The 15,486-nt window shown below is 42.5% G+C and overlaps 1 protein-coding gene across 2 annotated transcripts in view; it reads right to left on the bottom strand.

The window, feature by feature from the left end:
• Window positions 1–15,486, bottom strand: part of ATP6V1H (ATPase H+ transporting V1 subunit H) — a 79,311-nt gene that overhangs the window by 26,554 nt on the left and 37,271 nt on the right. For both annotated transcript variants that reach the window (XM_066578333.1, XM_066578334.1), the window contains exons 9-11: window positions 11,324–11,421; window positions 7,624–7,816; window positions 4,945–5,123 (exon numbers count right to left, since the gene is read on the bottom strand). In XM_066578333.1, coding sequence (XP_066434430.1) covers window positions 4,945–5,123; window positions 7,624–7,816; window positions 11,324–11,421 — 470 coding nt within the window. The remainder of the gene's footprint in view (window positions 1–4,944; window positions 5,124–7,623; window positions 7,817–11,323; window positions 11,422–15,486) is intronic.

Genomic DNA, 15,486 nt, shown 5'->3' with positions numbered 1-15,486 from the left:
CAACAGGACGCCAGATACCGGCGTCCTGTATTGCCATAGCCTGTGATCACTGTATAAGCGATAAGCCTTATCGTAGCGATCATCAGTGCTGTGCCTTAAGTCCCCCAGAGGGACGCAAACAGTGTAAAAAATTATTTTAAAAAAATGTACAAAAAAGATAAATTTTTTTTTTTAAAAACACCCTTTTTTAATACTTTGTCATATTAGCATAAAAAAATAAAATAAAATCCCACATTTGGTATTGTCACGTCCGTAACGACACGTACAATACGTTACACATGCTTTTGACTCTGTATGGAAAAAAAAAAAAAGTAAAAAAAAAAAACACTAAAAAAGTGAGGCAAAAATGCTAATTTTCAGCGTTTTGCCTCCCTAAAAACGCAATAAAAGTGATCAAAAAAGCCGTATGTACCCCACAATGGTACCAATAAAAACTACAGCTCGCCTCACAAAAAATAAGCCCTCACAGAGCTCCGTACATAGAAAAATAAAAAAGTTACAGAACTTTGAATGCAGGGATTTAGAAAATAAAAAAAAAATTAAAAAATTTCAAAAAAAAGGGGTTTTATTGCAGAAAAGTTTGGTATCGTTGTAATTGTACCGACCCGCAGAAAAAAAGGATTGTGTCATTTATGCTGCATAATTAATGCTGTAAAAAAAAAATCTATGGCAGAATTGATGCATTTTCTCTCACTGTTATCCTAAAAAAAAAAAAATATCTAAAAGTTTTACAATATAGTCTATGTACCCCAAAATGGCACCATCAAAAACTACAGTTCGCCACACAAAAAACAAGCCCTTATACGGCCGCGTAGACAGAAAAACAAAAAAAGTTATGACTTTTAAAAAATGGAGATTAAAAAATCCGCCAAAATTCGTTGCGTCCTTAAAGGGGTTGTCCCGCGCCGAAACGGGTTTGTTTTTTTTTCAATAGCCCCCCCGTTCGGCGTGAGACAACCCCGATGTAGGGGTTAAAAAAGAAAACCGGACAGTGCTTACCTGAATCCCCGCGCTCCGGTGACTTCTTACTTACCTGCTGAAGATGGCCGCCGGGATCTTCTCCCTCGGTGGACCGCAGGGCTTCTGTGCGGTCCATTGCCGATTCCAGCCTCCTGATTGGCTGGAATCGGCACGTGACGGGGCGGAGCTACAAGGAGCCGCTCTCCGGCACGAGCGGCCCCATTCAGAAAAGAAGACGACCGGACTGCGCAAGCGCGTCTAATCCGGCGATTAGACGCTGAAAATTAGACGGCTCCATGGAGACGAGGACGCTAGCAACGGAACAGGTAAGTGAATAACTTCTGATAACTTCTGTATGGCTCATAATTAATGCACAATGTACATTACAAAGTGCATTAATATGGCCATACAGAAGTGTATAGACCCACTTTGTTTCGCGGGACAACCCCTTTAAGCCCAAAATAGGCCATGTCCTTAAGGGGTTAACAAGTTACGAAGATAAAATTCTGTCCGGCGACCGAAGAATGAAGGGGTATCTTCCCTGTATTGCAGCATTCTCTTTTGCTGCGGATGGGCTCCATTGAAGTCAATGGATGTGTCACAGGTACCATATCATCGCCCAGTAACAGCGCGGGGGGTAAGCAACCTTGACAAAACCCTTATACTCCCTAATGCACTTTATATATCTCTATATGCACAAATATTGGCTGATGATCAGCTTATACAGCTTTACATATGTTACACTATATAAAAGATGGCTGGACTACTGTATAGAACAAGCACTTGTACCTCTTGTGTCGTCACTGTTCCTTTATAGATTGTAAGCTCTTGCGAGCAGGGCACTCCTTCAGATTGTTCAAACTGTTATGCATTGTCTATGGTCCCCTTGACTATATATTGGCGCCATATAAAGATAAGATTATCATCATTGCCTTTTTTGGGGGCGATAACTTTTTCTCACCCAGGTAAAGTTGGCAACCCTATTTAGTTGTGCCTTCTAGAAACTTATTGGGCATGTTGGAACAGTTTCTTAAAAAGTCTATACAACAAAATGACATCCTATTAAGTGTATCAAGCATTTAATCATTTTTATTGGTGGCTTAAAGGGGTTGTCCCGCGGCAGCAAGTGGGTCTATACACTTCTGTATGGCCATATTAATGCACTTTGTAATGTACATTGTGCATTAATTATGAGCCATACAGAAGTTATCAAAAGTTTTATACTTACCTGCTCCGTTGCTGGCGTCCTCGTCTCCATGGTGCCGACTAATTTTCGGCCTCTAATGGCCAAATTAGACGCGCTTGCGCAGTCCGGGTCTTCTGCTGTCTTCAATGGGGCCGCTCGTGCAGAATGCCGGCTCCGTGTAGCTCCGCCCCGTCACGTGCCGATTCCAGCCAATCAGGAGGCTGGAATCGGCAATGGACCGCACAGAAGCCCTGCGGTCCACAGAGAGAGAGGATCCCGGCGGCCATCTTCAGCAGGTGAGTATGAAGACGCCGGACCGCCGGGATTCGGGTAAGTACTACCCGGTTTGTTTTTTTAACCCCTGCATCGGGGTTGTCTCGCGCCGAACGGGGGGGGTTAAAAAAAAACAAAAAAACGTTTCGGCGCGGGACAACCCCTTTAAGTAGTGAGCTGTTCTGTAATCTTGAAAGTCATTAACACAAGGCTAAATAGTCCTGCTATGGAACATTTCCTTAGAATCAAATCTCACAATTGTAACCTGCTTCACTTCGGTCTAGAAAAATGTTGTAATCTTTAGTTACGGCGATTTGAGAATCAACTGGGAGATTTCTATTGTTGTAGAGCGCATGAAGTCATTCATTGCACCATAATAATTGAGCTCAGGCAAGCAACTGAGCAACGAGTAGAGGAATAGTGACATTTATACAGACAGCAGAACCCTTACAAAGAAAAATCTTGTTCCGTAAATCGGTTTGGTAAACACGTCAATTTGTAAGATAAGTGTATAGCGACAACTATATTTATAACTTTTAATCCAGTCTAGAGCTAAGCAAGCCAATTATCCTTAAATCTTCTGCTACCTCCAGTTGTCCAGACGTCTATGGCTAGTAACAGAACCTGGATGTGGAGGGAATACTAATGAGCACTCCAACTTCCCATCAAGTAGCTCTTGGCTGCTAGGGTTGGATCAATCAATTCCCATTACAAACAAGTACACAAGCCTATGAAGACTACTCGGTAAATACTGTAGAGGCTGGATTTACAGAAGGTTCAGCATGCACAGTCTAGCTGAAGACTTTTCCATCCAGTAAAAAAAAAAAATAGCCGCCGGCCATGCTAACACTAGATGAACATTTTTATCAGTGTTATAAAATAAGATGCTATTCGACATGACAAATCCCTTAAGGGTAAAGTCAATTAGTAATTGATGGCGGATCATGTAATAGGGATGCGCTGAAGGTAGGACTTACAGGGGCAATAACTTTTCGGACAACTTGTATTCATGTAATAGCCTATGTGTGCCTCATCAATTTTGTAATCTACTTTCATTAGAAATTGCTGTTGTTTTACCACTATAAATCAATTTTAAAGTAGCTGCCACTAGGGGTCTTCCTTCCAGGTTCTCTGCAATCCACTGCCCCGTGTTCAGGTACTGAGTTTCTGCAGTTACAGGGACGATGAAACGTTTTCTTAGCTGTGGGCGGAAGAATTATCCTCCTAGGTTGCTCCCCTGAACTCAGGTGTGAAGGGCATTCAGATATTGCCTCCCTGCTGATTGGACCAGAGACTGAGCAATGCTGCATGACAAGTTAGGGAAAGGAAGTACAGTACAGTGAACTACTGGCAGAATGGCAGGCTTATGACATGCCGGAAAATGGATTGCAAACAGCAGATCAGCAGAAAAATAATGAAGACTACCTGAAAATCAGTGATTAAACAGGATGCAAACAGCAGCAAATTAAAGGGGATGGTTTAATCTAGTCTGCCAATTTCAGCCTAGTAAACTCAGAGAAATCTCTTATTCCACTGGTTCCTAGTTAGTAGCTCTGAGGAATTACATCAGCCTACAATATAGATGAATCCAACACATTCATATATGATGTTCTAAATGCCTGATCAGTGGGGAACTAACATTGAAGACCCTCACGTACCTCTAGAACCAGGTTGGCCACACTTATACTTGTAGGAACACTCAACTTTGCATGCAATGCGGATTTAACACTGTGCAAGAATTATACCATAGCTCCATTCATTTGAATAGGGCTTTGTTGTCATACCAAACATCTGGTGGTGTTAGCAGTTCTCAGCAATCTCTGAAAGTTACACTGAGCGCTCTTTCCCACGAGCGTATATCGGCCACCGTTTTCACCATCGGCCGATATATGCTACTATCTGTGGCATCAAAGCCTGTGAACAGGCGCACAAATCTACCATTTGTGCGCCCGTTTATACGGCATGGGCTCCGGCGCATATACGCCGAGCCAACAATCCATTGCCCCTTTCCTCTCCCTCCCCCAGCTCACCTCTGCTCTCCTCCCCGCTCGCTCTTTGCAATGGCAGGGGAGGGGTGGAGCAAATCAATGCCCCACCTCCTCCCATTGCTGGCTGTGGACAAGGGGTGGGACAGGGCGGAGCCTAGCACCGACCCTTCCCATCGCCTAAAGCGAGTGAGGAGAGCAGAGGTGAGCCTGCGAGTGGGAAGGAGAGCAGAGGGAGGGAGTTTAGCAGCCAAGCTTAAGGAGAGACGATATTCTTCCTGACCCACATCTATAGGCCTCTAACTATCCAGGCTAGAAACCTACTGCACACTGATGAGGGGCAAAAGCCCCAAAACAGCTGTCCGTGTATGATATTCAAGCTTGGTTTTAATTCCCAGTTATTGTTATAGGGCTTGTCTAAAGAGCCTGACATTGATTTGCAGGAATGTCACCTTCCAATAGGTGGTGCTGCAGAGCTATTGTTCCATCTTCCTCATTTGCATAGGGATGACAGACTGACACTAACAGAAATCTACAAACCTTAAGTCTTGCACACTTTCTCCGAGTTTTTCCAAAAGAAATTTGATGTCATCAACTATATCTTCATCATCATATTTCTGCTGCTCCAAGTTTTCCAGCTGCTTCAGGACTTTGCACTGGATCATGGCTAGGGCATACTCTTGACGGGTTTCTCTTTCAGTGGACTTTTCTAGCAGATTCTGTAACCAAAGTAAACAAATCAATTTCACCTGATTGATCAGATAGTCATAAAAAGCATAAACATTCAATTGTAGGAAACTGAATCTCAAGACGGAACTTTAACACTTTATGCTGGGCTTTCTTAAACCCAACTTTAAAACGAAGCTGGTCTAATGATTAGCTGGTCCCCAAGAGGAGAACTACAGTAGAATTAAATGTTAAAAATGGTTGAGCTTTTTTAGTAGCTCTCCGCTCAGACTATAATAGGAGGTTAGTCCCGGCCCTATATGCCTTAACCCCTTTAGCAACACGCCCGGAAAATCTCCGGGGCTTGCTGTACTGACAATGGAGTTAAACCCCAGAAGATTTCTGTGGACTGCTCTAGTGCTGAAATGTGCAGAGCACTGAGCGGTCATCCGAAATCTTCCGGGGTTTTACTGCATACTGAGCGCAGCAAGCCTCAGATTTCCCTGCCATAATACCAACTGTCAAAGTAGTATAGTGGCACAGTGACTGTGTCCTGGCCGCGGCAGAACTGTGTAATAGCTTTATTAGTTGCAATTGCATTGTTGGCTCATTTAAAAAACCTGCCCTGTGAGGCATGACATGGTAATAATAAACCTGTCACTGAAGGGGTTAATAAGCGAAACACACAAGCTGATCACTTTGTTATATAGTCACATAAAAGTCTTTTTGGTAATCTCTACCTAGTTTTCTGCAACTGAGATATGAAATTCCAGATCATACTGCAGTTCTATGCTAGAAGCAAGTGACATCTTGCACGCTGTAGAGCTCCAACCCCTATAAATCCCAGTGATGGCATCAGATTATAAAGTGAGAGCAACACTGCGGTGATGCAAATGCACTGCACTCAAAAGCGAATAATGCAGTAAAAGAAAAATTAAATAGGAACGGCTCCTAAAGGTTACTTTACACTTAGAAAAGCCTAAAATTAGCAGGTTCAACCACCTAACTCATGTATATAGAGGCATCTTGACTCTTCCTGATGGCGGATGTTTTTTCCCCAAGACAGTGTAAAGCTGAAGACAATGGCTTATTTCCTTCTCCCTGCTGAAACCGCATGCCACTTACTTAAAAAGCTGAGGGTTAGGATCTTCGTCTTTACACAAAATAATCATTTAAAGGGGTTGTCCCGCGCCGAAACAGGTTTTTTTTTTTTCAATAGCCCCCCCGTTCGGCGCGAGACAAACCCGATGCAGGGGTTTAAAAAAAAACAAAACGGATAGTACTTACCCGAATCCCCGCGCTCCGATGACTTCTTACTTACCTTGCGAAGATGGCCGCCGGGATCTTCACCCTCGGTGGACCGCAGGTCTTCTGTGCGGTCCATTGCCGATTCCAGCCTCCTGATTGGCTGGAATCGGCACACGTGACGGGGCAGAGCTACAAGGAGCAGCTCTCTGGCACGAGCGGCCCCATTCAGAAGGGAGAAGACCGGACTGCGCAAGCGCGTCTAATCGTGCGATTAGACGCTGAAAATTAGACGGCACCATGGCGACGGGGACGCTAGCAACGGAACAGGTAAGTGAATAACTTCTGTATGGCTCATAATTAATGCACGATGTATATTACAAAGTGCATTAATATGGCCATACAGAAGTGTATACCCCAACTTTGTTTCGCGGGACATACATACTCTGTTTAGCCGAGCACGCATGTGTTTTCAATGTGGAGAGAAGAATAACCGGCTGCCAACATGCCCAATCCTTTTTCCTGCCATCTGACTGTTGCTTGACAGCAGGACACTCATACACATCAGAGGGTCATCCAATCCCACTGAAGGAGGCAGGTTTCTCATTGCGAATGGCCACGTTTATTCTTCAACTTCTAAAAGGTGGCCATACAGTTCAGGCAACTGTTGGCCGGCAGCTATTCTTCCTACTCCCCCATACACATGTGCAGTCCACTTGTGGAGTGCGCATGCATTTTCAAAAGGAGGATGGAAATAAGTTGTTGCCAGACACTTTTGCATTAAGGCCTCGTGCACACGGGCGGAAATTCCGCGGCGGGATTCCCCGCAGAATTTCCGCCGGTACACGCCTGCATAGGATTGCATTACAATACGCAATCCTATGCAGACGGCCACCGGCTCCGGTCTGCGCTTGCGCCGGCTGCCCAGCAGCCGGCACATGAAAGATCCAGGGCTGCGGGAGCAGGTGAGTGGCGCGCTGCTCTGCTGGGGCTTGGGTCAGGTCCCGCTGCAAGAATCCTCGCAGCCGGACTCGACCCGGCCATCTGCAGGCGGCCTTAAAGTGTGGCAGATGATTACTGGTTTAGAATTACACACAGGTGGTATTGTATGTGATTACCTATTAGTATTTATAATTCGTCGGCTCGGAGCTACAGGTCTAGGAATGCATAAAAGTGTCCCTTATCGTTCTGCTCGATTTATAGTAAATAAATGCAAAATGCTCAACCAAGAACCTTCAGATACATTACGAATGTCCTTTTCCAGTTGAGTCCTACCCAAGATGATCTAACTGTGCATGAATGACTTACCTTGAATCCAGCAAGGATGATCCTTGTTACTTTCTCTTTGACCGACTCTTGGAGGATATCCGACAACACTGGCACAATGTTATACCTTCGCAAGTATTCGCACATTTGTGGACTGAAGGCAAGCAGCCAGATTGAGAAGATCATTTGATACTGCAGCTGGAATCCACATTTGTTACTCAGTACAGACATTATACTGTAATAGATGGAAGGTAAGATACATTCAGAACACCAAAAGGACTCAGTGAGTAAAGATTCAGTTGTAAGGTATCTTACTTTTTTGCTCTATAGACTCTTTAAACATTATACTAAATTCAAAACTATTATATATTCTACATACACACTCGATATAACAAAACACTGCAGGTAATATGGCATATAACATGCTCTATAGTCACTTTATGTCCATTTAAAGGGGGCTGTACCACCAAAATGTTATCCCCTATCCATAGAACCCCCAATGATCATTAACCCTTTCCAATCCCCTGTCCAACATCTTCCTACATTCTGATTGAAGCTTGTACAGCTCTAATGTCAAAAGACGCCCGACAGGGTATTCTTACCGTCTATTGCCAGCCACTCTGCAGTCTGAGCCTCTCTGGCGCACACACACTGGCTTTATCCAGCAGACGGCACCGTTGTATAACAGCAAAAAAAGAAAGCCTTTTAGGAAACCCCGAATCCAAAATTGGATTGGAAAGAGTAAAAGCGAGGGCCCCGAAGGTTCCTGAATGAATGGCTCAAAGATAAAGCATATATACACCCACTCTATTCATTTCAATGGAAATGCCGAGATACTGAATTTAGGTGCTTTGCTTTGTGGGACAACCTCATTAAACTGAACAGAGCAGATGTGTGCATACTCAAATGCCTTCCCATTCATTAGGGGATCTTCAAGGTCCCTGTTCTCATGATCACTAGGGTTCCAGTGGCCAGCCCAAATTCTTCCCATGGAACAACCCTGTCATAGTGATTTGTTTCTTAATTTTATTAATATTTGTATCTGTAAATCAATCTGATCAATACTTGTATTCTGTAACTATGTCTCATTCTATATGAAGCATGATGTTGTAAGAACTGCTTCTTTAAGACTAAGGTTTTATGCTTCATGTTTTAGAAATGATTTTGACCTTGAAGATCAAATACCTGTAGCCACACAACACTTGCTGATAGTGTTGGCAAAACTCCCGGACATGGACAATATGAATAACAAGGCACCTGCTTCTTATTATCAGCAGAAGTAGTCAAAAGGATCTGATAGATCTGAGAATATGCCCGAAAGGCAGCTCTCAGAAATTCCTGTGTATTATTTTTAATTTTTCATTAAAGCCTATTTCTTGCTTTTTTTGTATACATTCCTTTAACTCTGGTGGCTTTGAGCCCAAAAGGAGGTATCTGATGTTTTGACAGATTTATGTAAATAGGTCCACAAAGCTCTTTTGGAAAACCTACAGATGTGAATTACGAGGTGTGAGAAATTCCAATGTTATGTAAAATGATGGCAGTCTTCCCACAAACTCAATAGGCTGCTTACTGATAAAGACCATGAATAATGCTCTTTGTCACAATAGAGTATTGGAGTGCTTCTGATCACACCATGACTCTGTATGAGATTATTAGTGCCTTCCCATAAGGCTCTTGGGTTTATGAGGGGTCACTCCTGTCAAACCAATCAGATCAGCTTCTAGGAGGCAAGTTCTAGACTGGGGAGAGTCATTGAATCTAGTACTTCTGGACTTTTCCAAAGTGTTTGATACTGTGCCGCATAAAAAGTAAGTATGCAAAATGAGAATGCTTGGCCTGGGCGGGAATGTGTGTAAGTAGATAAGTAACTGGTGCAATGACAGAAAGCAGAGTGCTTATTAATGGTACATATTCAGATTGGGTCACTGTTACTAGTGGGGTACCACAGGGGGCAATATTGGGCCCCATTGTTTTCAATAAATTGAATGACCTAGTAGAACGATTGAACAGAAAAATAAGAATATTTGCAGAGGCAAAAAAATTACACAAAGTAATTAACCCAAGAGAGGACTGAATGCGGTTGCAAATGGATAAATTGGGGGCTTGGACAGAAAAGTGGCAATTGAGTTTTACCACTGAAATGTAAGATTATGCACATGGGTGGAGGAAATACATGTCACCATTACACACTAAATGAGAAACCACTAGGCAAAAAACTGACATGGAAAAGGATTTGGGAATGTTACTTAACTGTAAGCTTATCTGGGGCAACCAATATCAGGCAGCTGCTGTCAAGGCAAATAAGATCACTGGGTGCATCAAAAGAGGTCTAGGGGCGCATGACGAGAACATTGTTCTTCCTCTTACAAATCACTGGTCAGACCACACATGGAATATTGTGGACTGTTTGGGGCACCGGTACTCAAGAAACACATATCAGAGCTTGGGTGGGTTCAAAGGTGGTTAACTAAATTAATAAATGGAATTGCCAAACTAAAGTATGCTGAGAGGCAACCCAATAACTATGTATAAATATAAAATCGGGGGATAACACAGAGATCTCTTCCACAATCTATTTATTTTCAGGACTGCGTTTGTAACAAAAGGAGACAACTAGAGATGAGCGAGCGTACTCGACCACGCCCCTTTTTCGCCCGAGCGCCGGGGAGAGAGAGAGGGCTCCCCCCTGTTCCCCGCTGCTACCCCCCGCTCCACCACGCCTCCACCCCCCCCCCCCCCCCGAATCTTTTCATCTGAGTACGGAAGTACTCGAAAATCGCGGTGCTCGATCGAGTAATTACTCGAAACGAGTAGGTTCGCTCATCTCTAGAGACAACACTAATGTTGGCAGCTACTGACAGTGACAGTGATCTTTAAATCACCAACAGAGGGAGGGTGCTCCCTCTATCACCTGAGCAACCCCTCTGCAGCAAGACTGCAGGCTCCCCAAGGTCTGCCATGGATTTCTGCCTACTAGTTAATAAAATGGCTGTTAAAATATGATATACTGCAAAGTATTACAGCATAAAGTAAGTGATCAGATAATCACCAGTTCAAGTCCTAAAAAAAAGGAAAGATAAATAAAGAGGTTTTTTTTTTTTTTTTTTAAACTTTCTAGATTTTTTTAAAAATTTACTTTTTCCCCAAATAGTCACATAACTAAATAAATGCATATGGCAACATTCTTAAAAGTCTAATTTAATAATACAGCACATTAATTATCCCTCATGTTGAAAGCAGTCAGAGACAAAATATGCAATGGCAGAGTCCCGCTGTTTTGGTCACCCAGTCTCCAAGAAGAAATTGGATGAAATCTGATCAAAAAGTTACGTACCACGACATGGTACCAATAAAAAAAAATACAGGTCATCCTGCAAAAAGCCCTCACACACCACCAAAAGAAAAATAAAAGATCTGTGGAGTTCAAACGATGACGCCAGAAAGCAATATATTTTTTTTTTTTTTTTAAAAGGTATGGTATTTTACTTTTTCTTAAATAGTACACTATGAAATTAAAAAAAAATTATATGGGGTTGGGTTCTGAAATGAACAGGAGTGATTTTTATTTAGTAGTTTGTCGGGCTGTCTAAAACATACTTGTCTCCTGTACTTTTTGAATAACTTCTCTTTCAATAATCATATCACTAGTATTCCCAAGCGGCAGTCAAATCCATGGTGACAGCAATTGTCATTTAGAAGTTTCTTAGCATTCATCATTATACTCTGTAAGAAGGCTTACCAGCTGACACCATCTGCTTCCACCCACGCAAAACGATACTCATTAACCCGAAGCATTAGCTGAAGGCATCCAGCAACACACTGCACATACTGGGAGCTCTAAGAGGGGAAGACAAAAAGATCAGAATCACACGAAGAAAACAACAAACGCAGGAGCAGTTTACTTTGGCTGCAACACACGGGAGAGATTGGCGAAAAAAAGTAAAAAAAAGGAAAAAGGAACCCTCAACACAGACCACCAAATACTGATAGTCGCTCAGAAAAGTGGATGAAGTGTACAAAGGACAGTCTTTTGCTTGCTTTTACACGGAGCGATAATAGTTTATTAGTCTGCCAAGATATCGTTCCTAGAGGGGATCCCCATGCAAATTCATTCACAGGTTGTTCAAACACACATGACTGACACTTTACAGCGGACGACTCCGGAACAACCAGCGACTATGTTTTGGTAAGCTGAAACAAAAACGATGGACGACTTATGGCTTGTCACCCTGTTGGTGGCCATGTTTTTACACTGAACAAAAAATTCCTTGAATTTGCTCTTTTGAGCAATTATTTGGCCAATAGTCAGCCTAGCTTAAAAAGGTACCCAAAGGAGACAAACACAATAGGGAAAAAAAGGTTCACAGCCTTGTTAATTGGAACAATACAACCATCTTCATTACAAAAAGTCTTTACACCTGGACAGAGGATAAAACATACAGCTAATTACATAAACACTGTAGTCTAGCTCATTTTTACTTGAATTAAAGGGGTTTTCTGTGGAAATACTATTGATGAACTATCCATCAACAGTTGATCGGCCGGGGTCTGCCGCTCGGGACCCCAACCGATCAGCTGTGTTGGCACACGTTGTCAGCACCGCAACAACAGAGGTCGGAGAGGAAGCTTCTGCGCCGACCTCCCATGTAGTGGCCGGCGCTTGTAACTGCAGGCACGGCTCCCATTGATTTCAATGAGACTGTGCCTGTACTTACAAGCGCCGGCCACTAGACAGAGGTCGGCATGGAGGCTTCCGCTTCAACTTCTGTTATTGCGGCGCTGATAGCATGCGCCAGCACAGATGATTGGTCGGACCCCGGGCCGATCAACTATTGATGACCTACCCTGAGGATAAGTCATCAACAGTATTTCTACAGAAAACGCCTTTCATAATACCATTCAAAGTGGCAGCTAGTTGAGGGTTGTCACTCAATGATGTGCAGCATTTGCCATCCTGGTGCTTATAAAACTGCTCAAACAAGTCCATTCTTCGTAGCTATTCCCGACACAGTTCAGCAGCATAGTGCTTCTTTCTGCTGCGTAACGTTACACATTATTGGCTTTGTGGCAGCATGATGCTTTTATGGTACTAGTGCCCACTGAGAGAGTGATAAATAGGGGTCATTTATGCAACTGCAGAGTTTGCCGCTTGTAACTTCAATTATAATTATAATGTATTGGCTCGCCCATGCTCTTATCATAAGAAATGGATAGTTTAGTCTTTTCTTGGAGAGTTTTACCAGCAAGTACTAACATCTGGATAACTTTTCTGCTGCTAAGTCTATACACAAACCAAAGGATTTTAGATTTTACAGAAGAAACATGGCATGCATAAATAGTTAAAGGCCACTCCAGCGAAAACACCTTTTTCCATCCCTTCACACATCACGTGATTGTCTTAAAACACTGTAGGTCTCCTATGTATATTGCAGTCACTTCCATTTAGTGCAGCCTCCTATCTGATACCTATCAGGCACCATCTTTATGTTGAGATTTGTCCCCGCTTTCTCTTTCCCTATTCTGCGCTATCAATTTCATGATGCATCAGCACATCACGTGAGTAGCTAGAGTCAGTACCATCTCTGCCTGCTGGGAGGACACCATCATTAACTTATCCAGGTATTTATAGATGGCAAGCACCAAACAGACTTCCCTATAACCGTTTACAATTAAATGTAAGGTAAAGCTTGTTCGCTTTGCATGGTCACCACAGGTGAAAAGGAAGCATAGAAGGTTCTATCTGAAGGAGGAAAAGCCAGAATTTTACAGCACCTGTTACATGCAAATTCTGCTCACTGGATAGCAATGAGTGAAATCTGCTGCAAATCTCATGTGTGCACAAAGTTTTGTTAAATAACGACAGTACAAGTAATGGCTGATCTGACAAAAGAAGGTTATTGGTAATGAAATGACAGAAAAAGTGTTAAATCCATTATCTCTTCAGTTTCTTTTTTTTTTTTTAAACAGTGAAAGTGCAGAATACAGAAGAGAAAGGCATTAGGAAACCAGAAAGTGGCCTACTTAAAAGTTAACATGCTTTTCCAAAAAGGTTATCCTTAAAAACAGTTGTGCCATTAATCCTCCATGAGAATGGAGCAGAGGTGCACATGCAAGACCACAGCTCCATCCACTTCTATGGGACGGAGGGAGAGCAATGCGCTCGGTCCTCTTCCTCTTTCCTGTAGAAGTGAATGGTGTGCCGGTAACACATGCTTACCACTGCTCCATTCTCATGGATGATTTGAAACGCACAGATGAAAGGCTCACGTGGCGTCCTAGAGGTCGGACCCACAGTGATCCGACATTTGTTACCAGTCAAGCGGTTAGGGAATTAGCTACTATAGAATATGTAGCCGGAGCGGGACACCACCGCAGCTGCTAATAGCTGTAGTGTTCTCTGTGCTCAGAGCCCGTGCCCCGCTATGAATTCACAGCAGGACACAGGCACACAGAATCTTATCAGGGCAGCCAGCTGATAACAGCCTGCTCCACTGATAACAGCTGATCCCTGAATTCTAGCATGCTAGAATTCAGCAATCAACAACTTGTGCACGAAAACTGCACGATGTCAGAGTATTTAGACAGAACGAGAATCGCTCAAAAGGGGATTGGGAGGGAGAGAGAGAAATCGCCTTACCGAGTATGCTCGCTCATCTCTACCTATGATATATGTGGTAATAATGGGTTGGTGTTTTTGTGCACATACAGGGAAAAAAATTAATACTAATATTACAAATCTAAACAAAATGAATTCAGGATGCCGCACAGCGGAGGATCTTCGAAAAGAACGTTAAAACTGAACCATTACAGGAACATGTAAGAGAAGGCTGCAAGGTCAAATGTCTGCTGCTACACAAAGAATCTGGCTTTTTCCAACCGCTCCAGACAAAAGCTACATGAAAAGAAAATAATTAGCAAGATATATCAAGCTCTTATAAAAAGGAACAAGTGGGGGCTTGGTGACATTATGTGGACAATTTGCAGGGGAAATTCAAGGTTGTCATTTCCAATGAGAAATGTACATTATTATACAAATTTTCCTTAAGCAGATAGCAGATTCAGAATTATTATGAATGTTGACAAGAACAACATTCTGAGGACAGATCTTGAAAAAAAAAAAAAGATAAAGCCAAATTCCCACATTTATATGCAAAAAAAAATCACCATAACATGAAAACCACCTGCCTAATATCGGGTAGGTTCCACCCATACCATCAAACCGCCTCTGAATCATTGAAGCATGGACACCACAAGATGTCCTAATGTCTCCTGTGGCACCAAGACCTTCGTAAGAGACTCTTCCCTGTAAACTGGGAGACGGGGCCCTCAACTGATCAGACTTATTGTAATAGAACATTCCAGAGATGCTTAACCCCTTAAAGGCCATTTGTCTTAAAGACAAAGGCCTTATTTTTCAAGTCTGACATCTGTCACTATATGTGGTAATAACTTTTGAATGCCTTTACTTATTAATGCGATTCTGAGTGTTTTTTCCTGAAATTGTGTAATTTATGTTAGTGGTAAATTTTCATCAATAAATTTTGTCTTTAAAAGAAAATTTACTAAACACTTGAAAAAAATTTCCAATTTTCAAACTTTGTTTTTCTCCTTATAAGACACAGTAGTCGAAATGCCACAAAATAGTTAATTAACATTTACCATAAGCCTACTTGATAAAGCAATACATTTTAAGTGTTCCCTTCACAGTATAGACATATAATAAAAGTATTTAACTTTAATAAAGCCATTTTAAAATCAGGGCCCACGGTTTGCCTACGTGCATCTCACTCCTCAATATAGAGCGTACATAGGCGACTAGACCTACATACACGTACAGACAAACACAGTTGAAAAGAACTCTCATAAGTGGGCTCCTTACTAGTAATCGGATTCACTCTCCGG

Source organism: Eleutherodactylus coqui, chromosome 9 (genome assembly GCF_035609145.1).
Source record: "Eleutherodactylus coqui strain aEleCoq1 chromosome 9, aEleCoq1.hap1, whole genome shotgun sequence".
Classification (NCBI taxonomy): Eukaryota; Metazoa; Chordata; class Amphibia; order Anura; family Eleutherodactylidae; genus Eleutherodactylus; species Eleutherodactylus coqui.
Note: the sequence above shows the minus strand (reverse complement) of the source record. Positions and strands in the feature narration are given on the sequence as shown.